The 24,446-nt window shown below is 41.4% G+C and overlaps 1 protein-coding gene across 8 annotated transcripts in view; it reads right to left on the minus strand.

Moving 5' to 3' along the window:
• Window positions 1–226: 226 nt before the first annotated feature.
• kidins220b (kinase D-interacting substrate 220b) overlaps window positions 227–24,446 on the minus strand; it is a 33,744-nt gene continuing 9,524 nt past the window's right edge. For 2 of the 8 annotated variants that reach the window (XM_063002311.1, XM_063002312.1), the window contains exons 5-30: window positions 24,183–24,281; window positions 24,006–24,107; window positions 23,818–23,916; window positions 23,535–23,732; window positions 22,271–22,369; window positions 22,070–22,168; window positions 21,870–21,968; window positions 21,600–21,777; window positions 20,920–21,084; window positions 20,574–20,753; window positions 19,544–19,709; window positions 18,628–18,779; window positions 18,235–18,524; window positions 17,969–18,109; window positions 16,787–17,024; window positions 15,738–15,826; window positions 15,423–15,567; window positions 15,168–15,330; window positions 14,442–14,620; window positions 13,374–13,600; window positions 11,520–11,648; window positions 10,481–10,513; window positions 7,369–7,506; window positions 6,618–6,716; window positions 5,042–5,269; window positions 227–4,066 (exon numbers count right to left, since the gene is read on the minus strand). In XM_063002311.1, coding sequence (XP_062858381.1) covers window positions 2,915–4,066; window positions 5,042–5,269; window positions 6,618–6,716; window positions 7,369–7,506; window positions 10,481–10,513; window positions 11,520–11,648; window positions 13,374–13,600; window positions 14,442–14,620; window positions 15,168–15,330; window positions 15,423–15,567; window positions 15,738–15,826; window positions 16,787–17,024; window positions 17,969–18,109; window positions 18,235–18,524; window positions 18,628–18,779; window positions 19,544–19,709; window positions 20,574–20,753; window positions 20,920–21,084; window positions 21,600–21,777; window positions 21,870–21,968; window positions 22,070–22,168; window positions 22,271–22,369; window positions 23,535–23,732; window positions 23,818–23,916; window positions 24,006–24,107; window positions 24,183–24,281 — 4,887 coding nt within the window. In that variant the 3' untranslated portion in view covers window positions 227–2,914. The remainder of the gene's footprint in view (window positions 4,067–5,041; window positions 5,270–6,617; window positions 6,717–7,368; window positions 7,507–10,480; window positions 10,514–11,519; window positions 11,649–13,373; window positions 13,601–14,441; window positions 14,621–15,167; window positions 15,331–15,422; window positions 15,568–15,737; window positions 15,827–16,786; window positions 17,025–17,968; window positions 18,110–18,234; window positions 18,525–18,627; window positions 18,780–19,543; window positions 19,710–20,573; window positions 20,754–20,919; window positions 21,085–21,599; window positions 21,778–21,869; window positions 21,969–22,069; window positions 22,169–22,270; window positions 22,370–23,534; window positions 23,733–23,817; window positions 23,917–24,005; window positions 24,108–24,182; window positions 24,282–24,446) is intronic. The other 6 variants (XM_063002314.1, XM_063002313.1, XM_063002316.1 and 3 more) reach the window with 6 other exon arrangements.

Below are 24,446 nucleotides of genomic sequence, written 5' to 3' on the forward strand. Positions count from 1 at the left end.
GAGGTTACTAGTGTAATGCTAGTGTACCTTTATGTCTACTTAATTTTGCATTTTATTTATTCTTGTGAAGAAAATCCTACCTTGAACAGCAACTACACAGCAAACATCCATTTAAAAAGCTTTAGACAAACACATCTCAAAAAATTTGAATTAAAATTCTGGTGTTGATGTTCTGAAAACTGTATGAACGTTAATAAACAAAAGTGGCAAAGAGAGCACTGAGTCATTGTTACTCGTTTATGTATTATTTTTATTTCCTTCAACAGGACAACTGTCACAACATTTACTTTTCTGATTCGAGCAGCTACACAGACGTTAGCACAGCACATGCGACTCCTAAAACTGTTTTTCTTTGACATGTAATGCAGTCAGACACATGCAGGTGACTGCGCCTACTGCTACTGATCCTCCACTACAGGCTTTCATAAAAACTAGATCAGGATCCACAGTGAAGCGTTAATACTTTTAGTCATAAAAGACTAAGAACCTCAGAGGATGCTGTTGTTACTGTGGTCCTGCGGTTAAAATGTCTAAGAAACGTTTCTACACTGAGCATGCAACCAACACAGTACAAACACAACACAGAACAGAATTCACAGGTGAGGAACTGTAAGCATGATTGATTAGGATTACTCAACATCTCACACAAAGGTAAACATGGGTTCTTTAAAGCACCCCTGAACATGTCTTTGAACAGCTGTATTAAAAACTGGCAGTGGTAGCAATTAAAGTACCAGAGTGTTGATCAAAATGTCACTGGTTCAAGCCCAACCACATGCAAGTGCCCTCAGTTGCTTGCATTGTATTTAATTTGCACTGGATAAAAGCGTAAAATGTTTAGATTAAGAATGCTGTCTTTAATGCCACCTTTAACCACACAAAAATGGCTAAACATGTATCTAAACATTTCCGGTTAGCACAATCATATAATAATTGGCATATTTATTCTGGTCTTTTCAGTTTTTTCAGCTGAAATGTAAAACAGTGAATAGCTGGTGAATGGCAAGCTGGAATTCAAATGAAAACATTGGTAGATGTTGAACAGACTACTCTGCCTCACCAGCTCACCCACCCTACCCATCACCAACGGAGCTTGAAAAGGGAGGGAAGGAAACGTACATCAAATAAATAAATGACGCAAAGAAAACCAAAACCAAAGAATATGAGGTTGTGTTCTGGTTTAAAAGTTAAAATAAATAACCCCCCCTCCCCAAAATAAGCAAAACATCAGGTCTCTGTCATTATCGAATAGACAATTTTGACTAAATGAAAAAAGGAGGCTGCGACAGATCCAAAGAATAACAGACAAACTGGTTAAAACGTGTTTTATGGTTTCAAGCATTTGTAATGATGTAGTTAAGTTCAGGGGTACTTTATGGTCAGTGTATTTTTTTTTAACCAAGTGTCAGTTAAACATTCAATTAAAGCTCAAAACGTTCACTGTTCAATAGACAGATGCAGTAATACTATGTCTGAATATCATTAAATCATAATTAAATAACAAATACAATTTCAACGTAGACATTGAATCTAAAAGTGACCAGTGGTAATACAACGCAGTAAAGACGCAGGCAGCATAAACAAGTAAACTACAGTGGATAAACTACCACTAATCAACACTGAAATAGAACATCACTCCAGAACATCTCACTGTGCATGCATCACCATCACAACACCGAACACCAAGAGCTGGGAGCAGGAGAGCTGAGTGATACACTGATATCACGATACATTAATATACTTTAACATTGTGTGTATTATCAGGTGTCAGTGATATTATAACATTACAGTTACTGTAACCAGAAACTGGTTGGACATTAGAATGGTATGGGTTTGGATTCTTATAATGAGAGTAACCGTGTAAAAGATTTACAGCTAATAAACTGCCGAAATGTTGAGGTTTTCAGACACAGTGACAAACGTTGCTTTAAAGTGTTGATTACAATTTCTGTGATTACATGAACACAGAGAAACTCATGAGCCATTTGGACAATCAAGAAGTCGTTCAGCTTTAAAACTTCTTACCAAACACTTAATGCTATTTGTTCTCATCAGCTTCACTTGTGCGTGACTGCGGCAGGTGTGATGATTCATATACAATAGTGTGTATTACTTTTAGCGTGAAACTGACAGTTCTCCTCCTTTTTCTCCCTTTTAGTGCGTCCAACTGCCCGATTGCGTCATGCTTCCTCTCCACCAATGCCGATCCCTGCTCTGATTGAGAAGAACGAAGCTAACCCACACCCCCTCCGACTCGTGGGCAGCAGCCGTATGCATCTTATCACCTACACTTTGACTAGTGCAGTGCAGCTCAGCACTGTGTACGGAGAGACACACCCTGAGAGCACTCTTTTCTCATCTCTTTGCAGGCGCCATCAATCAGCCAGCAGAGGTCGTAATTGCATTAGTTATCAGAACAACAGGCCAATCGTTGTTCATGTGGCCGCTCAGCCTAGCCGGCAGGCAGAGTCAAGATTCGATACGATGTATTTGAGATCCCAGCTCTGGTTCCAGCATGTGTTTTTACCGCTGCGCCACCTGAGCGGCCTTTAGGTAGAAGTTTTAAGTCAGTTTTAACTAGGGGTGTTATAATCCCATCATTTCCTTTTTCTGATACATAATGTTGCTTTGATGTTTACATAAACGATCAGCGTCGTGACAGTTATCAAATGCAGCCACTGCATATAATCTGTAAGTGGATCAAAAACCATGGCAAATCTGGCTAATAGGCCAGCGCTTTTGTCTTATTCTGGCTGTTACTCAGTATCAAGTTAGGAAAACTAGCCAAATTAATTGATACACACAGTGTCGACTGAAAATATTAAAGTATCGTGATGTGCCGTATCATCAACCCTACTGAGCAGCAGCACACATTGAAATCTTAAGGAGAGCCTGCAGAGACCAGGGTGGGTCCCTACAGGATGCTCTCTCGCTCCTCACTAAAGATGACTGCATCAGAAGTGATGGTGCGGATCTCGGGTGGGTCGCCCGGGTTTAGGCCTCTCTTCAGGTGCACTACGCGCACATTTTCATTCTGAGTGGTGGAGGTTGAGGAGGTGGTGTTGGATCCGGGGGCCACAATGACCTCGCTCCCAGTGGTTTTGGAGCTCTCGTTGGGCTGGCGCTGGCGGTTTCCTTGCTGAGCATTGCTGTTGTTGTTGAGGGTGTTGTTGCTGGGCGTGCGGTTCAGGTTGTAGCTTCTCGACGAAGGCCAGCTTTCTTCGGGGCTGCTAGCCAGCAGGCTGCATTGATCCTCGGAGCAGATGGACATGCGTGCAATAGCTGGATCCTGGAGGCCGCTCAGGCTGTTGGGCAGACCTCTTTTACTCTCCAGGCTGTCCTCGTCCAGCTCGATCAGGTTGGTTCTTTCTGACTGCGACAGGTCGGCCTCTTCATCCTGCAGTGAGTGATTGGGTGAGCTTTCGTTAGAGCGGACACCTGAATCAGAGGAGTCCTTCTTATCCAGCATGCTCTCAGAGAGATAATCCTTTCCCTTGGCTAAAGATGATTCTTCATTCTCAGTGCGTTTGGCTTCTGCTTTTCTAGCCTCCTTGATCAATGGGGCGTTATCGGACTCCTCTGATTCTTCATCATCGCTGGTCAGTTTCTGGTAGCGCAGGCCCCCATTGGCTTTCAGCTTAAGGTCGCCATTCTGAAAGATGCCCAACTTATCTGAAGAGGATTTGCGTCCGAGCAGAGACTTGGAGGAGCCGTGATCGACCTTCTCGTCCTCCTCGCTGATGGGATCTAGAGTGGCATCATTGGAAGCAAAATCAGGGGTATCCACCGATGGTTTTCCACCTGCTCGTTTGGCGTAGGACTTGCGTCCATCTTGGTCTCCTCCATCTTTATTTTTGTCGTCAGAGCTGGAGTGCATGAACTGGTTAGGATGGGGCTGCACAGGCTTCTCCATTCCACTGCCGGTCTCCAGCTGTGACATTGAGGCAATGTATTCTTGGTAGGCGTTGTGGTACTCTGCCTGCTGCTTGTCAGTTAGCTTGCAGATTTCATTGGACGACTCCATAGAGTTCAGGCTGGACATACTTGGGGTGCGGTGAGTAGTGCCCTGCAAAGGACGTAATAGATAATTAGTGTGTTAAAATACACATTGGATAATTGCAATAGACCAGATTTTACATGCATGTATACAATATGGACAGAAGTATGTAAGGACCTGTGCCAGCATGACAAATTCCTACAGAAGACAAATTTTGTTGAAGGCCTTCCCAAAAATTACAAACAACATTGCTGTACCTGGTTTGTTTGTTAACATCATGTTTTTACACTCTGGTTACATTCATGACAGGAACGGTAGTTACTCATTACACAAGGTTAATCAGTTCACACAGGGTTATATCGAACACAGTCATGGACAATTTAGTATCTCCAATTCACCTCACTTGCACGTCTTTGGACTGTGGGAGGAAACCGGAGCACCCGGAGGAACACGGGGAGAACATGCAAACTCCACACAGAAAGGACCTGGGGATCGAACCCAGGACCTTCTTGCTGTGAGGTGACAGTGCTACCCACAGAGCCACCGTGCCGCCCGCTGTACCTGGTAGACTAAAATCAAGATAACACAAACTACTATTTTATTACCACATTGGAATTAGTGCAGGTCCGACAGTCCACCACCCATCTGATATCTGATCAGTGGGGGTCCTACGATGGTCTATTTCTAATAACGGATTGGATAGAGTGGGCTGAGTCAGTGGTTGTATACTCACAAAGTGCATTTAAATCCTTGCTCAAGGGCCCAACAGTGGCAGCATGGCAGAGTCAGGATTTGAACTCCCAACCTTTTGATTGATAGCCCAAAACTCTACCTGCTAGACTACTACTGTTTCATTTGAGTGTTAAGAGTCTTGGTCCAGGGTCAAACAGTAGCAACTTGGTGGTGGTGGGGCTTAAACCAGTGACCTTCCCTTTACTAGTCAAGTTCCTAAACCACTAAACTATAATGATCCAATAAACTTCAATAAAGATCCGATTATTAGTGTGAATGTAAACGTCCTCCTAAAGCTTTAAGAAGACTCACCATCCATGTAGGATTGGGGTTCCTTTGAATCTCTTCCAGTCCAACGTTGGAAAGCTCCTCAAAGCTCAGGTTAAAGTTGTACATGGGTGAGGAGTCAGTGTTGGCAGGTCCACCATGGCCTGGAGCCCCGCGGTGCCTGACAGGCTCTGTGGGACCCACCACGCTGCCCTGCTCACTCGGAGCCTCCTCGTGCAGGATTTGGCTCTCCAACTGACACATATCCATCACCTGTAACATCAGGATGCCATTAGAGCAAAACCTAGAACAATTATTCACAACTCCACAACATAGCACAACCCACATTCCGTCTGAAAGCTCCTCTAGCTTTCCTAAATTAAAATCTATAGGGCTATACATACATAAATCATATCAGATAATGAATAATTTCGGAGCCTCTGTCATGTGACCTACAATCTGTACAATTTAACTGAAAAGCAATTTAAAGTAAAATTAAACTTACAATAATGTGGATGCATAAATATACAAACCCTTAAACCATTACTTTATTAAAGCACTTTCTGGTTTTATAACAGCAGTCAGTTTTTTGTGTGTGTAGGAGCCTCGATCAGTCAGCAGAGGCCACAATTGCAGCAGCCTATGAAGAGCCTGTTCATCCATCCCACCCTCAGGCACAGCCAAAGGTGTCTGTAAGAATGCCTGGCTGGTCAATAGCACACCTAAGACTCATGCTCAAAAGCTTGAGATCTCACCAGTGGTGCACTACTGGGTAATTCATTTAATTTTGTTAATCATTTACACTTCCTTTGGGATTCATAGACAAGTAAAACGTATTCATGTAGTGATTCTTATAACAGTGGGCATTGGCTCAAATCAGCTTTGCACATCCAGGTCCAAAAACCTCTTTCACAGTTGGAGGAATAAGACTGTTAAGTGGTTTAAACTTTCTTGTGGGAAAATTATTTAATTGCTTATCAAGTGGTTACAGTGAATGTCTTGGGTACGATCTGTTCATCAATTTAGACTGTTTTTTATTAGCATTTGGCCATTTTTTCTTGTATTTTTCTGCACCTAACAGACTGGACATCTTAAAGCCATTCTGTCCAGTCTGTCCTGTCTGTGTGAATGACAGGTGAAAATAATGTGTTTATCACACTTGGTTTACAATAGCTCATGAATAGCTCATCTGTTATGTTCTTTGGACATGTATTAGACCTATTACCGACCTCACAAAAAACAATAATGCATGTTTATGACAATTATCATCATGGGGATGATGGCAACTTCACAATTTGCTTACAGAAAAGAAAAAGCTGGCACTGATCACAAACTAACCCCCCAATACACCTGCAGCTGGCAAAGGCTTTAGTATCAGAGCTGCTTTTTCTGGAAGCATAAACAAAAGCAGTATTTGGCACAGTGTGGATCAGTGAACTGGTTCCAAATGTAGTATTTAAATATTTGCTTTATTAAAAAAAAAAAACCAGTAAATATTTTTTTTATTTGTGGTGAAAGAAAAATAAGCACTGTATGTTTAAGTAACTTATTAGTTAGCTCAAAACAACTTTAGAAACAACAGTTATCAGTGGTTTTATTTATTTTAAAATAGTGCACATACTGTTCCTCTGAAGAGCTGCCAGTCTCCAAAGTTCATGCTCATCTCCTTCTTTAGCTCATCTAGGTTACACTGTGATAGCACTCGTCCATTGACATTGGCCTGTAAAAGAGCAAATTCTGATGATGAAAGGTACAAGTCTTTAATTAAAAATAATAAAAATATCAGTTTAGGACCACAGTAATTTACAGAATGTTAATAATAGATATAGGTAGGTATAAAAGGTAAATATGTATAAAATCAAAAGTACATTTGTTCTTTCTTTCTTCTGTTTTGCCAATTTTGACCATCAAGAGAACTAAATGTTTTTCACTTACACTAAAAAGCATGGGAACAAAATAGCTTGTGTTAATATCAACATCAATAGTTTATCAATAGATATTCCTTATCTGGTTACAATGCCTCGTACAGGGTGTCTCATAAGTAAGGAAACGCCCATATAAAATGAAAATGATTCACCAAATGATGATACACTTTTAGACACAAGGTTGTATTGTATTTTTTATTGATTTGTAACTGTTTTTTAATTGTACTTCAGTGTTTTTATATTGTATTTGGTTTCCCATACATTATAGTGAAAAAATACCTTGAAACTCCAAGTCCCAGAACCAGTTGATGTACCACTGTACTTACTTACTTAAATTGCTCATCATCAATTTATTTTACAGCTTTATCAGCATTGCAGTAACAATAAAGACAATATTGTCAAAGCACTGTAATAATTTCTGCACACATATAAACTCTAATATCATACCTGCTTGATGGTGGCAGTGTACTGGGCTAGCATGGCTCGGTCGATACCTTCTATGGCTTTAAGCCGCTCACACACCATATCAGTGTTCATGGAGCTGAGCAGCACAGATGGAGTGGCAGACACCACAGACGCAGTGCCCTGATGCAAACAAACACAGGTACAGCAAATCAGATTCTGTTCATTATGCAGTTCTAATTATGGTGTCAAAAACCCTCAGAGGTAGCTAAAGCAGGTTGGGAAAGGTGTAAATACTGTGCTTAATGCTGATACAGCCCAAGCTATCTACAGGATAGGCAATTGTGTGATCATTTCTCAGAAAGGGATTAATTGTTTACTTTTAAGTTAGTTGAACAAGCAAAAGATAAAGCTTCTAAAAGATAGAAGCCTAACAGTATAAACAGGTCATGTGTGTGATTAATCAATTAACAGGAAAGATGTGCGGTGGATAAAAACAAGATGCACGTTCAAGTTAAAATCAAGCTACTTTTTAAACCATGTACTTTTATTTGAACATTTCCAACTATTGTGCAACCAAAGAAATAATTATACCACTCCCATGCTGGCCTAGGAAAGTTGAGACTATTAATCACACCCTTCAACACGCTCACATTCACCAGCCACATCTTTTCACCTGCCATTGGCGAAGTCTTACAGCCGTACTGCGTACACAAATACCAACAAACTCTGCCGTCTGATTAAGGTGCCTGCACTACTGGTGGGGTTTTCACAGGTCGTAATTGTACAGCAGCAATGAAGCCCAGTCGACCTCCCTACCTCAGACAGAGTATGGACAGCTTGAGATCGGGGGGGACGTAAAATAAATATAATATAAATATAAAATAAAAAAAACTATACTGCTCACAAATGAGCTTTTTTTTCGCTGCACGAGACGCTGCTTCCACCTGGGGGTGATATGAGACAATAAACACCCATGTGTTGGAAATAAAAGCAGTGTTTTCATTGCTGATGTAGGATCTCTAATCATTTATTCTTTCTGTGCGACCGGTACCGGTCCATGGCCCAGTGGTTTGGGACCTCTGGGCTAGCACATCAGACTGCTACATCACCTGACTGCCCATTTAATAATGTCTTAAAATATGTGAAGATGATGTCGAAAGTTTACAGGGAAAAGACCTACAAGGCAGAGCTACATCAAACACTTTTAGTGTTTGTGAGTGGGATCTGCTACACACTACATACAGAGTAACAGGTCTATGTTGACAAATGTGTGTACTTGCATGAAAAATGCAGACTGAGGGCTCAAAAGCAAAGCCTGATTATCTCTGTTAAAGGAACTGCTGATGAATTTTTAGGCTTTTTTAAGCATCAAAACCTTCAGAGAGGAAAAGTGTTTTGGAAAAGTAAGTAAAGTGTTTGAGTATTAGTGTCAGTAAGCTTAGACTTCTATCAAAAGCTAAACGTACTCTCAAGAGCCACTTTATTATGAACTCCAGCCAGTCATGAGGCAGCAGTACGATTCACACATCCAACATACAAACAGGGGGTAAAAATGTGACCGAGTAACCTTGACATCATTCGCAGTGTGGTTAGTGTCAGATGGGCATATCTTAATCTTCAAAAATCTCCTGGAATTTTTACATACAACAGTTTCTAGAGTGTAAAGAAACAAAAAGGATCCAGTGAGTGTCAGTTGTCTCAAAAAAAGGTTCCAACCCAATATTAGCATGGTGCTGATAATAAAGTGGCCAATGAGTGCATGTCAGAGTTAGTAAAACTAATCTAATTAATGATAATGATAACTTGATTATAATCATGTGTAATAGAAAAGAGTTTAGAAAGCATGGATAGTGTAGATTTACTACATTTGCTCTACATTGTGAAGTAACTTCTATAAGAAGCGACTATAGTACAGATCCTACTATATAACAGGTGCAGGGCATTTGTGGAGGAATTAGGGCAGCATTGGAGGTAGAATTTAAAGATATTTTGGTAATGAAATTTGCTAGGACAGAAGGAAAAGGAGTTTTAATCAATAATTGAAAAGGAATACTTCAGTGTTTTTAACCTGTCTCTACCGTATCTGTAACACTTGTGTGAATGCTACAAACATGAACTTAAAACTAGTAGCTCAGCGGTAAAAGTACCGGACTGCCACGGGTTACCTTAAGCAAGGCCCTTAACCCTTAATTACAGGGATTGTATACAATCACAACTGTATGGTGCTTTGTATAAAAGCACCTGATAAATGTGGCAAATTTAAACGACAGTTGCTGGGGCAATAAGTATTTATGCAAATGATGAATAGATGCAACAACCATTCTTAGGCTTTAATTGCAACACTTTTTCAGATAGTGGGTTTCCCATTTCTACTAGAAATGTTAATGATTAACCGGTTGATTAAAAAGGTTGTTTGAATTCTCAACAGCTGAAGGTTGATTTGAATTGAGAGTGGAGCTAAATATCTCTACACACATGAGTTTGCTTGTTTATTTATTAGGATTTTAACGTCATGTTTTACACTTTGGTTACGTTCATGACAGGTTACACAAGATTCATCAGTTCACAAGGTTATATCAAACAGTCTTGGACAATTTAGTGTCTCCAATTCACCTCACTTGCATGTTTTTGGATTGTGCGAGGAAACCAGAGCACCTGGAGGAAACCCACACGGACACGGGGAGAACATGCAAACTCCACACAGAAAGGACCCGGACCACCCCACCTGGGGATCGAACCCAAGACCTTCTTGCTGTGAGGCGACAGTGCTACCCACTTAGCCACCGTATACACACATGAGCACTACAGAGTGTTCAGACTGCTGAATTGAGATTCACCCTCACCTACCCTCAGTGCACATGCACCACTTTTGTTTCCAGCAAGTGCTGCAGTTCAAGCCAAACTTGTTTTATGTACTGTATTTATTTAATAATAATACCCAAAATGCTCAAGGATTGTGGTTATTGATTAGGTTCAAAACAGCAGCAGTATTCCTTTAAACCCCTGGTTCACCAGTTCCCACAGGGCATGCTGGAAGGGGGGTGTGTGATGCAGAAGGAAAGAGTGTGTGAGAGCAGGAGAGCAGCATTTTAAGGAAGAGAAGCATGACCGGGCAGCACAGCAGCAGTAAGCTAAATCTAGAGGGGTTAAATACCTGCTTCTTTTCCATAGACGCTACCTTACACTGCTTCAACCGAGAAAGGAAGAGGAGGAAAAAGACAAATGAAATAAGGAAGGTGAGGGAACCACATATAAACCACATATAAAAGGAAGTAAAGTAGACTAAGGAAACAGGTGAATCTTTCGCCAAAGCAGATGAAGCTTCTATTCCACTACAGGCTCTGGTGAGCATTAAGACAGCTGGTGCTTGACGTCATTAACTGTGTGTTATGCGAGTCTGAACAGACGGCAGGAAGTTAAGTGCTCCGACACACAACACAGGTGTAACATTTAAGCTCAGAATTTTGTCTCTAAAAGCGCTGTGAGTTTTGTGGAAAACCTTATTATTGGTTTTACATAAGACCCTACTAAATTCACGGGAAAATGTGCTTAATTTCACAGACCTTGCTTTTCAAAAATCACAGATTTTTTTTACATACTTTTACAAAAAGTGCCACATTTCACAGCAGTCATAAAATTACACTCATACATTGAACGATTAAATAAATGCAAGCTACAATACACAGTACGGCCTACTTTAAATGCTGAATGTAAACCTAAAACATCCAGCGACGGTTTCAAAGACAACAATTCTCATCCATGTTTTGACACCCCACAGAACTGGTTGGGAGTTTTCCAAACTCAGTTACCCGAGTCGTGTTTTTAGCTACTTTACACTTTGACATTTTAGACATTTTGACAAAGTGATTGCTAACTGAATTGCCGTAGGATTGCTAGGACGCCTCATAGTGCAAATTAACCAGTAATGGTCTGTGTTGCGATTTTCACTCCCGTGAATTAAGTAGGGCCTTAGTTGTACATAGTTACCTTATGGCAATCATTTTCAAATTCTATTTAAAGCCATTAATACAAAAACAGAGGAGAAACACATCCTGGTAAACAGACTTAGACAAGAATTAGCTGTGAATAAACAGCACATCAGTAGGTATAAAAGTTGTGAAAGCAAAACAGGTGCAATGATTGTAACAACATCAGAACCAGTCTACATCTAAGGCAAAAGTTCCAGTACTTACGAATGCAGTACCAGGCTCCCTGGAAAATGGTGCTTTAATGTGTACACGTGGAGGTGCAGAGATGTGAGCGGAATGGAAACTGCCAGCGTAGTGCCGAGGCAGCGTGTAAACATGGTGGGGAAAATAAGGCTGGGAGTTTGGGAAAAGGAAACAAATTTAGCAAATGAAAAATGAAACAGAAATTTTTAACACAACGAGGGATTCTCATACACACATCTATACACGTCAGAGGTGGACAAATCAGAAATCCTTCAGCCAGCTTTCCAGGCAACTGATTTCTCACTCCCACCTTCCCACTTTCAGGTTATTATAACAGGAGCAACTGGGACCAGATGCAGAATCTTGCTTCATCTGCCATGCCAATTATGGTCAGCAGAGGAAGCAAGGAGGCGCAGGTAATTGACGTGTCAGTTCCTCTTAATTGACAGGTCACCTGGACCTCACTGAGGGTTAATTCGCCCAAGGTGGGAATGTTTTCATATATCACAGGTTTTCCCTCACATACTGACCAACTCCTCTAATTGGCAACCTGCTCTTTCTCTGAAACTGAGATGATGGGCTTTGTCCGGTCCGGATTTCTACAGGTGTGAGATGCTTGCATACTTTTATCTCTTACTGGGAACTTACCCAGCATTACACCACATCCTGGGCATCACGACAGAACCACCCTGGATGATCGAGCTGTCCCATAGGTGGTGTGAAGGCCCGTTTAGGGGTCCCCACATGTAAATCCACATTGGTTGGTGAGGTTGAGATGTTACTCATGTATTGCTCTCCCACTCACTTCTATTTTTTTATTTTTAGATTATTAGGGAATGATCAAGTTCCAGGTAACTTAAGGCACATTCAGGTAGCCACAGTACTGATATACAAACTTGACAATGATGAACAATTCCTTTTGACAGCTCCTGTTAGGAGTCACCACAGCAGATAATTTATCCACTTACAGTTTTTTTATGCCAGATACCTTTACTGATGCAACCCTCCTGGAACTGGCACTAAGGGTGCACTGATATGCCCCCCCCCTTCAATGACTGGGTGCACATAACACTACGCACCCTCTGTATTTTTGAGCCCGACCTGAGATTCAAACCCCCAGAACTATGGCACGGCTGTTACCAGTAGCGTGGTTCTTACCATTACACAACATGAGCTCACTAGAAATTTAACAATCCATGAACATTAATATGACGTCAGCATGAGGAGCCATGTGATGTACCATCACTCATGCTTGCCTGCATGGCCAGGATAGTGATTTGTCCACCTTTGTCCACCTGTCTCTCTCTTACTCACTCACACTCTCACTCACTCACACACGTTACACATAACTGTACAAACAAACATGGTTATATACAGGAATAACAACTTAAATAGACGTAAAGTAATGAAAATGATAGAAAACAAATTTGATAATGACTTTCAGGGATATGGTAAATTAAAACCTTTTTCATCATCAACCAAAAGTGGAAAATGTTAGGCAAAATCACAGCTGGAACTTTGAGGTGATAGTCATCCACTAGATTTCCGTCATCGTTACAGCAGCAGACTGTGATTGTTTAAGGCAATTATAGATCAGTAGAAGGCCACAGCGTGCAGACTAAATGTTTATCTTCAGTCATTCAGACCATTCATTCTCTCAGCTACCCTACGATACAACAGCAGCCCTAAGCATTTAAAACAATAACAAAAAGGAAGCTGCGTGAAACCTGATTCAAGCTTGCTCTTCCAACTGCTTGAACATGGAAAATGTGACCACATGGTAACTGGCTCTAATCCTCATCTCTGTTGTCACAGAAAGCTGTTTATCCATGAGCAAAGCTGTGAGCAGAGAGGACATTTTGTAGTGTTACTCACCCTGTTATAAAATGGGTGCTGAGGGCCAACCATGCCACTGTAGTAGGCGCTGTGGGGCTGGGGGGACACGCCAGGTGCGTTATACGGCCCATTGTAGGAGGCGGTTGGCGAGCAGGCTGAAGACTGCTGGCTGTAGATGGATGTGGGACGGGCAGCAGGATCCTGCAGGGGCAGTGTGGGATACGTGACCCCGCCTATGTTCATCTGCTCGCGAGCAGCACGCACATCTATTGAGAGAGGAACAAAGCGGCTGAAGTTCACTACTAGGCACCTACAGAGTATGTTTGTATAAAAGGGTATTGATTCATTTAAATTGCAGATTTTAACATAAACTGTTAAAACTTGCAGTTACATTCTAAAAATTTGTCATTTTGGCACACTGTATACCAGGAATTGCATTTTTGGACACTGCAGCTTCCCTTTATAGGGCCTGTCATTGACCTGACTCACCATGATATAACTGCTAATGGCACAACCAGACCAAGAAAAAAAACTTCAATTTCCCACAAAATCAAACGCTACAGAATTAGTGTAGTGGGAACAAAAGGCATCAAATATCGATCAACTTTCTTTATGGATTTGTTTTGAGCTGTATATAAATGTTATGGTCAACAATAAATGGACACCCCTCACCCATCAGTATGTATCAGCCACACACAATTGTATAAAACCAAATATACAAAACAAATGACGTGCATTCAAGAAGACTGCGCCTCTGTGCATGATGAGTTTGTGGAGTAAAACCAGTAGCCCTGACCACAATCTTACTGAAAACCTTTGGGCTCCATATTAATCACTGTTGTTTTGGAATGTGATGGCAAACAACCTCATAATCAGGTGTCCACATACTTCTGGAGACATAGAGTATTACTCGTAAACATTTTACAGCTTTTGTAATAGGTGAACAAAGGACATTCCTTCAAGACAAAGAGCATTTCTGTAAAAATACAAACAATAGATAGCAGAAATACTCTGATATTTCACCCCCACATTTTCATGTAAAACTCAAAAGGGTTAGACCTTAATCCTACTAAATACAAATGATAACAGTGGCTGCAGGTTCCTTACCTGCTATGATCTCTCTGAGTTTGGGGTCTAGGTTGACAGTGCAGGGAAGGAAGGTGCGGATATCTCTAGTAGCCAAGACTGGAGTACGAGAGGAAACGAAAACCTCAAAGCTCCGCACGTCTCCATCTATCTCCAGCAAGGGCTCGACGTCTTTGGTGGTGGGAATATTCTTGGAAATTCTGTAACAAAAATCAAGGACGAAAAAAATCCTTTAAGGACAAATTTAATCATAGGAAATATAAGCTTCCAGAACTTTCTGAACTGCTGAAACAGAAACTAGCCTTAAACAATACAGGCTTTGTGATGCTGGGCAAGAAGTTGGCTTTTGCAGACATTGGATTTAGCTGCAAAATTACTTTTTTAATTATGAAACAGTAAAAAGCATGTAAGCAGCCAGTAGCAACACAATATGATGATTGTGAATGAGAAGCCATCTAATTATAGATATTCAAAATTATGTTTTTATTTATGAAGACCTAAAGGGAAAAGGACATTTCAAATCCATCGAATTGCACTCAACATGTAATCATGTGATCTTCACATACAGGGATGTTCAGTATTATGCGAACATACATGATTTTGCTACAGGTTAAACCTGGACTACACCTGATGCAATCTATTCCACTAAGCAAATCATTGAAGCAGAACTGTCAGTCTGGTGAAAATGAATTACGTTATTAAAACATGCTACTGTGGCTATATGCTATCACAGCTTGAGGTCTGTACCTTTCATAGATGGTTTTAAGAGTGGCCTGGTCAGGGACCGCATCAGTTTCCTCCAAATACAGGATGAGCCAGGATGTGCGGTAGGGCCACTGCTCAGTCAGGTTAATCCATGATGCAAGCCGGTCCCAGTTGAATGTGATCTGATTGGCCCTCAGTAAGCGCCCTGCACAAACAGGAATGGAATTAGTGCGGCTGCCAGGATTTTATGTTTGAGAAGCGTGTTACTAGAAAAAAGCAATCTGGGTTTAATCTTACCAGTGACAGACACGATGTTGAGCAGTCTGCGCATGGTCTGAGGGCTGATGTCACTGAACCAATCCTCAGAAACAAGCAGCTTGGACAAGTCAAAGGACATCTGACGTGTGACTGACCTTTGCATTTGACGCCGGCGATATGTGTCCTGAAAAGAGACAAACACACTACATTATAACTGTAGAATATTTTTATATTTCATTTATTCATCTCATTTATGATGTATTTATTTGCTTTGCTAGGAAAAGTGCGATGCTAGAGAAACAAAAACAATTAAAAATGCCTTTCTTGGGCTGAGATGGACACATATGAGCTCACCCTGCGATTCAGTGTAGTCTTACTGCCCAGTTTAGCCATTTCACCCAAACTGTTCTGAGAAAGCTTCCTGTCCAGCTCCTCATGCCAGCCTGCAAACAAGAACACAGAAAATGTAAATGTACTAATGTACTAAATCAACATTTTTATTATGAACATCTTTAAACTCACTCACTCACTTTCTTAACCGCTTATCCAATTAGGGTCGCGGGGGGTTGCTGGAGCCTATCCCAGCTTTTCAATGGGCAAAAGGCACACAGTAACACCCTGGACGAGGTGCCAGTCCATCGCAGGGCAGACACACACACACACATTTACCTATAGGGCAATGCAGTGTCTCCAATTCACCTCACTTGCATGTTTTTGGACTGTGGGAGGAAACCGGAACTCCCGGAGGAAACCCACACGGACACAGGGAGAACATGCAAACTCCGCACAGAAAGGACCCGGACCACTCTGCCTGGGGATCAAACCCAGGACCTTCTTGTTGTAAGGCGACAGTGCTACCCACTGAGTCACCGTGCTGCCCCATCTTTAAACTAGTGATGTGAATTTAACCAGCATGACATGACGATAACATAGCCTAGTTATATTTCATTTTTATTGCCAGGAACCAACCAATTAGTAATATTGAAATCTAGTAATTCATTTCAACAAGTGACAGGAGCAGACGCAGCCTGGAAATAATTCTTGACACAGAAGTAACAGAGTATTTATTTTGGTGCTACTATGGTGAGAAGCTTGTTTATGTTGGTGCACTGTGGTCCATTAGTGTAGCTGCAACAGAGATCATGGCTTAATCAGTTGGGGGCAAATAATGAAGGTGTTCTGGCATGGAATAACATTTTCATTTCCTAATTTTTATCAACTGCATCATTCTGGTCGAGCCTGTGCTGGGTCCTAAGCAAGGCACTGGTCAACACTGGGCAAGGCAGGAACATCTTGGACAGAGAAGCAATCCCAGTCAGCCGAATCTATGCACCACCCGAGTGCCCAGTATACTAATTAAACAGCCAAACATACAATAAAGTCTACATAAGCGTTCCACTTACCCTCAGAGTTGCCGGTGTCTCCGTTGGCTGGAGCTGGTGCACACATCTTCTTAGCACTGCTCAAGCCTCGACTGTTAAGAAAGACGGGCAGATGCACGATGTTGCGCATGTAGTCGTGGCCGTTGATGTTGGAGTCGCGCAACACGCTGTTCAGGTTCTGGTTGATGGCTTTAATGATGATGTGAGGGTCACTGGCAAAGATGGAGATAAAAGGGCCTTTGGAGAAGAGCACCCTTACCTGGAAATAAGAGGAATTAACCATGATCAAAATTAAACCAATGATTGAACACCTACTCACCAATCACTTTATTAGGTACACCAATTTGGGATGTACATTCATTGATTGCTTCAGAATAACAACGACTAGCCAGTTATCGGATATAGAAATCATTGCCGTCCCTATTTCATACCAAAGAATGCCTTTTATTAGGGTAGTCTCAGTCAAATTCTGAAGTGTCCACAAAAAAATATACACCGATCAGGCATAACATTAAGACGACATTCCTAACTGACTGGTCTGCGGCTATGCTGCCCCATACGCAACAAACTGTGATGCACTGTATATTCTGACACCTTTCTATCAGAACCAGCATTAACTGCCTGTTGGATCGGACCACACGGGGCAGCCTTCACTTCCCACGTGCATCAATGAGCCTTGGCCGCCCATGACCCTGTCGCCGGTTTAGCACTGTTCCTTCCTAGGACCTTTTTAATAGATACTGACCACTGCAGTTAGGGAACACCCCACAAGAGCTGCAGTTTTGGAGATGCTCTGACCCAGTCATCTAGCCATCCCAATTTTGCCCTTGTCAAACTCGCTCAAATCCTCACGCTTGCCCATTTTTCCTGCTTCTAACACATCAACTTCGGGGATAAAATGTTCACTTGCTGCCTAATATGTCACACCCACTAACAGGTGCCGTGATGAAGAGATAATCAGTGTTATTCTCTTCACCTGTCAGTGGTCATAATGTTATGCCTGAATTGTGTATAATGCATGTTGTGTCGGACACTGCATTACTGATTACGGGCCAAATACCAGTAAATTTGTGAATCTGTGCATAAATTAATACATTTTATTTATAAATGTTGTACAATAACGCATGGGATTTTTCTTAATTAAAAAGTGATAGAACACAGCCCTCTGCTGGCAGATAACTGCTCTACAGTCCTCTTTCTTACCGTATCCAACATCTGCAGAACTTTGTCTTGCTCACAGGAGTCCAGACCATCAATAATGACAACCAGGCGTGTTTGGTTCTGGGTGAAGCTGTCGATAGTCTTGGCCATCTTAGCCATGAGTTCCACCTCACTTTTCAACACCTGTAGGGAAATAAAAAATACGGCAGGTAAGATCATATGACTGATGATGTGCTGCGGTGATGGGGTTTCAAAATCAAAACAATGCAATGAATTAAATATGGAAATGTCTAATTATGTGGGCCTACCTTCATGAAGCCTTCACTCTTGAGTTTGTTCATCTTGTTAGCAGCACTATGCAGCCTCTTTCTCTGAGAGTTCAGCACAGAGTCGGTTACCTGCCACCACGTCCTGCAGTTCAGCACGAGAGCCAAACCCACCACGCTTGCCATGGCAACCAGCACTGCGTTTACCGTCTGGTTTTGGCTGTCCACTTTAAAGACAGCGAGCAGGGCCATGCCAGTGATCAGGCAGCCCAGGATAAAGAGGAAGATGACGAATGATGGGATGCAGCACGTGTTCTTCCACTTCTTTTTACCTGGTGTAATTATCATTTTTAAAATCAGTATCTGGTGATGTTTTATGGAAAAAAAAAGGAAAGATGCTTTCATATCAGTAATGTTTAACACGATGGCCTTTACCTTGAGTGTCCTCTGTCTTAAAGACACGGAAAAGTCTGGAGGCCATGAAGCCAAACTCCCTCTCACAGGCGTCTGAAAGAGTGGCAATCATTTCAGCCATGGAGGTCTCTCCACCCACACTGGACAGTCTGTTATAGTCTGTAAAGAGGAACCTAAGAAAAGCAGAAGATGAGTGGGTGTTAGTCTTATTGCAGCTGTTTATTTGATTTCAGTTTCATTTTATTTTAATTATGTTTTACCACCACTTTCAGGGGCTAGTTGGGTCTGGTTTGCCTGGAATCAATGGGCGCATTGCAGTAACACACCCCGGAAAGGACACCAATCCATCACGGCCACCCCTTCAGACATAGCTAATCATGTCTGTATGCAGACGCCAGACCAGCTTTGCTGGGGATTCAATCCCTGGATCCCAGTGGTAGAGGGCTAGCCTGATTTACAGCTGCACCACACACATGGTGCAGCTGTAAACATGTTCAAAAAAAAAAAAACAATTGCTGTTTTTAATTGTGCACTAGCATAAAAAGGCTTAGGGGAAATAATGATGGCATTATTCAGTTGACTCATATTTACTGAATGACCGTATACTTTACTGTAATGCTCATAACAGAAACATTAGAACTTTGCTAGATGGCTGGTAAACTGCTAGAATACCAGCTGCTCACAACTGTAGCATAATTGTACCGTAAGCACAAATGTGGCCAAGTAGCTTAGCCTGCTGGGTCTGTTCTAGTTCCAGTTACCAATATACACTTAAATAATCTGCATATTATTGCACTAATGGCAGGTTTACAGTCATTAAAGTCATAGTTACATTACCAAAAGTCACTCATTCAGGAATTTTAGCATAAATTACTAAAGGTTGAGATATTAGTGCAATTAGTGATTACTTATATTACTAAAATAGTTGATTCATTACCTGACCGGCAAAGCCCTTGTGGTCTGCTCAGGCAGCTCAGGAGGGTTAACAAACATAAGCTTAAGCAGAAGCTCCAGATAGCCGATGTGGCGAGCGAGCCGGGTGCTAAGAACCCAGGCCCAGTTCCAGTTCTCACCTTCACGTCGGCTGCCAAAGTACACAACCACTAAGAAGAAAAGAAAGTAATGTAAGAATGAATAAAAATAAAGGTAACAGAGAAGAAGAGAATGAGGGAAATGAATGACCTTGTGCTACATTCTTTTATTGCAGATCTGTCACACAAATGATTTTAGATAATAAAAAACAGAATAAATACACAGCCAATTTTGTAAAATAATCATTTATTTTTATTATTAATGTATTTATTAATTAACTTTGTAATAGACTAAACCTTCAGGGGCAAACACCACTACTCATTTATTAGTCTATCACATTGTTTAGCAGAGGAGCCTTTAATTAATGCTAGGCACAATACTAGGTTTATCTAATGATCTGCATATTTTAGGTCTTGCACAGCTTCTTTGATGGGTTCAATACAGGACTGTGACTTGACCACTCCAAAATGTTAATTCAATCAGACATGAACTTGCTCAAATTCTGGATCCCCTTGGCTTTAGCTCATATGCAAATAACCTCACACTCTCTTGGAAGACAATCCTTCCCTTAAAAGCTTTTTTTTTTTTTTTTTTTTTTTTAGATATTGTGTGTTCACACATATGAGTAGTCACTATATCAATCAAGAACATTTTAGCAGGTCAGCCACCACTGATTCCTTCAGTTAAAATGTAAAAAAATGCTTTTACTCAAATTCCTTTGTGTAATGTCTTGCTTTGTTTTATGATTATTCAGTATGACAAGTATGCCTAACAGAGGTGATTACTATATTACTATATTACATTTATTTAAGGAAAGACAATAACAACTTTCACAGTGAACGAGACACTGTAACTACACTGCCATCTAGTGTAACAAATATGTCAATCCTGTCCAATAGCAGGAAAGAATAACAAGTAAATGTTTCACTAATTACCAAAGAACAAGTAGAGCAGAGCGAGCAGGCTGAGTGAAACAGCGATGGCCAGGTTTGGGTCCACGGTGAAACCGAGTAGCAGAGCAACAGAGCCGCACAGTATGAGAGACAAGAAGACCACCAGCCAGGAGAACTGAAAAAGAGGCTCGATCTGCTGTCCTGCAAACGTCTTCATCTCATCTGCAGCAGGTAGAAAATATAAAAATATTATAACCGAGTACAATCCAGTGCAGTTGAGAACTAAGGACCTTCCTCAGGGTTAAGAGTGGAAGTATGGCATTTGTAAGACTTAAACTGTGACCTTCCAATAAACCATCCATACACATGTAGCCTTCACTATACTTACCCTCTAGCTTCTTGAGTAGGAAGGACTTGCCACTGCCCCACTGGGCGTACAGGCCTACACAGATGGGAGGCTGCATTGTGGGCTCACTAAGGATATCAGCCAGGGCACTGCTGTACAGGTCATAACCCAGCATGTCCCCGTCTGTTTCAGTGGGGGACAGGTGTCCTAAAGCGGATAGAAGTAAAGAGAAAAGATGCAGTACAGGCAAAATGCTACACACAAGACAGAAGGGTGATTGGACACCATGCAACAAATGTATGAAATCTAATAAATAAATACAGATATATTGAGCTAACAGAAGGACATTGGAGAATTTTACTTGAGTTTCTACAGCTATACTCAAGTCATTTATGATGACTATTTATAATCTGACTAATGATAATTTATAGAGCATTCTGGCCTGTTCAAACCTGCAAGGTTGAGTGTAAAAGACCAACCTTCCTCCTTTAAACACAGTTAATTGTGTTTGTGTGGCCGCCCGGCCAGGTCAGTGACTGATGAGATTCAAACTCACAAGTTTGGACACTGCGTAGTGCTAGCGCATTAGACCACTGCACAATCTAGCCTTTAAAAAGCCACATACACTGTGTGTTCATTTTACAGCTAATTAGTACAGGTTAACACAAAAATGTCAACACAAACCCGATTTATAAAATGTAGTTTTAAAGATTCTGACTCACGGGCCCCGAAGATCTGGGTAAGAATGCTTTTCTGGTGGCTGCAGTCGATGTTGTACGGCGTCTCTCCTGCCTTATTGGGCTTGTAGAGCAGGCGACCATCTTTAGGGTTGCGCAGAAGCAGCTCAGCCAGTCTGCGGCTCCTTCCACGTATAGCAATATGAAGAGGCGTGTCCCCTTTCTAACAACAGGTAGAACACCCAGATTAAATGAGCTATGCATTATAAACACCTCTTTTCTGTTCTATTACTAACATTTATTACTTTATCTTACTTTATCCACAGCAGATACTTTTGCCCCTTTGTCCAGGAGCAGTTCCACTATTTCAATGTTTCTCATTTTGGTGGCTTTGATAAGGGGAGTCTCAGCATCCTGGAACACAGACAGACACACAGGAACACAACAGTGTAAGTCTCTTCAAACAACAATGCATTATGTCTTATGAAAATCACCACTTTTTGTTTTCATTGTACCTTGGTGGTGGTCTCAGTGTCAGGGTTACACTGCAGGATATCTCTGACCATGGTGGCATTGCCCTTCTCCACAGCCCAGTACAGAGCTGTCTTATTGTCCTGTGCAAATAAACAGGAGATGAAAAAGAATTTATAATATATGGAGCACATTTTATGCCATATGTGATTCAGTAATGTGCATGATGTCTGAGAGGGACCTACCTGTCCTCTGATATCGATGTCAGCATACTTATGTAACAGAGCTCTCACAATTTCAACATGCCCTCCTCTCACAGCTCCTATCAGTACTGTGTCACCACTCTAAAACATCAACATATGCACAAGATCACACATCAGTTCAATTCTGTGTGTTACCGCTGCAAATAAAATGGACACATCTGCATTATCAGCGTTAAGAATTTCATTAAAGCAGGACTAATGTAAGACCGCGTCTGATAGAATCGAGCTGAATGTTTATATTCCTCCAGCTAACCTGCTGCTATTTTGTTTAATAGGCTTAAGTACTTGAGTTTTTGAGTGCTCATCCGTGATCAATAAAAACATGATTTTATATTTGGGTTTTGAAATAATGTAGGAGGCGCATGAAGGATTAATGTATAACACAGGTTGTACAATGTATAAGGAAAAACCGTGTGCTGCTGTTGGTAAACTAATACAAAAAAACCCAACCCAACCCAGCCCATAAACCATAGCATTGTCCCGGATTAAAAGCTGTTTCGCAAAAGTGTGAATATAAATATAAAAATGTAAAAGCCTAATATAAAATTAGCAACACTATTTAGTTAGAATCATGATGCTGATGAAGGTGGTGCAACCGACCGGGCAGCACAGTGGTTCAGTGGGTAGCACTGTCGCCTCACAGCAAGGAGGTCATGGGTTCGATTACCAGGTGGAGCGGTCCGGGTCTTTTCTGTGTGGAGTTTGCATGTTCTCCCCGTGCCTGTGTGTGTTTTCTTTCTGGAGCTCCAGTTTCCTCCCACAATCCAAAGACGTGCAAGTGTTTGACATTAAACTTGAACTGATAAATCTTGTTAATGAGTAATTACCATTTCTGTCATGAATGTAACCAAAGTGTGTAAAACATGACGTTAAAATCCTAATAAATAAATAAATAATTTTGATAGACCAATCACAACGAGCCTCATGTCACTATGGGCTACACCCAACATCTAAAACAGGCAGAAGTGTGAGAGAGAGTTGAGTTAAGGGCAACTTAAGATCAGACATAATGTATTTTTATTTGCTTAAGACAATAAGAACTGGCTGAATGATACAGCTGGCTGATCAGTTTTTAAATATCTGACATTATGTAGACATTATGTAGTTTTGATCTGGCTCTCCTTGGTCAGATCTGAGGATGTGCAAGCGGCAGCGAATTCAAAATTGGGAACTGGAAATGACTAGACCGGGAGATAAAGTAAGAAAAACCCAGAAAAAAGTAGCAAAACTAATAATGTGTAATTACCCTGTCTGGGATGTTAACATAGGTTCCAGCATCCAGCAGATCCTGAACAATCTCTGTGTAGCCCTCCTTGGCAGCAATCATTAATGCCGTGTTTCCATCCTTGTCAGTCATGTTTACGTTGGGGTTTCTCTTCAGAAGCTCCTTCACGACCTCAGTGTAACCACCTTTCACAGCCACGATCAGAGCGGTCATTGAATTCTAAACACAACAGAACACATTTAAATCAACACAGAAATCTTTCTGCAACAACAGAAATAGATGTGAAGCAAAGCAGAGAACTTACTGCGCCCTCCTGGTCAACATCAGCTCCATTCTCTAGCAGGTGCATAACACAGTCATAGTGGCCCTTCCTAGCGGCCCAGATCAGCGGAGTGGTGCCATACTGAGTGCAACAATTATACAAGCAGGTCAGCCACACTGGTTCAGAAACATACAAGTTAAGGTACCTAAGCTTAGGAATAATGAGTTTACCTTGTCAGAGCAGTTGACTTTGGCTCCATGCTTCAACAGGAGTTTAACTATTTCACTGTGACCTCTGCCAGCAGCCCAAATGATGGGGTAGACGCTGTACTGCTAAAGGATAGTTTAAGAAGTTTAGTAGACAATACACAGGTACACAATACATAGGGAAATGTTTCTATTACGCACCTGTCCTGTAGTGTTGGGATTGGCCCCGCTCTCCAAGAGCATCTCTGCAACCACCACTCTATCTTTGTAGGCAGCCCACATAAGAGCAGTCCAGCCCCCCTACACAATTCAACGAAACATGTTTCTTGGCGTTATACTTGAGATGATAAATGTTCTGTGCTAAACTGCAGATCTCCATACATTACACCACACATACATTTGTCTCACCACTGCAGAAATCTAATATTAAACAATCTCAATATCGTATGCACAGATGTCGAAAAA

Source organism: Trichomycterus rosablanca, chromosome 9, assembly GCF_030014385.1.
Source record: "Trichomycterus rosablanca isolate fTriRos1 chromosome 9, fTriRos1.hap1, whole genome shotgun sequence".
Classification (NCBI taxonomy): Eukaryota; Metazoa; Chordata; class Actinopteri; order Siluriformes; family Trichomycteridae; genus Trichomycterus; species Trichomycterus rosablanca.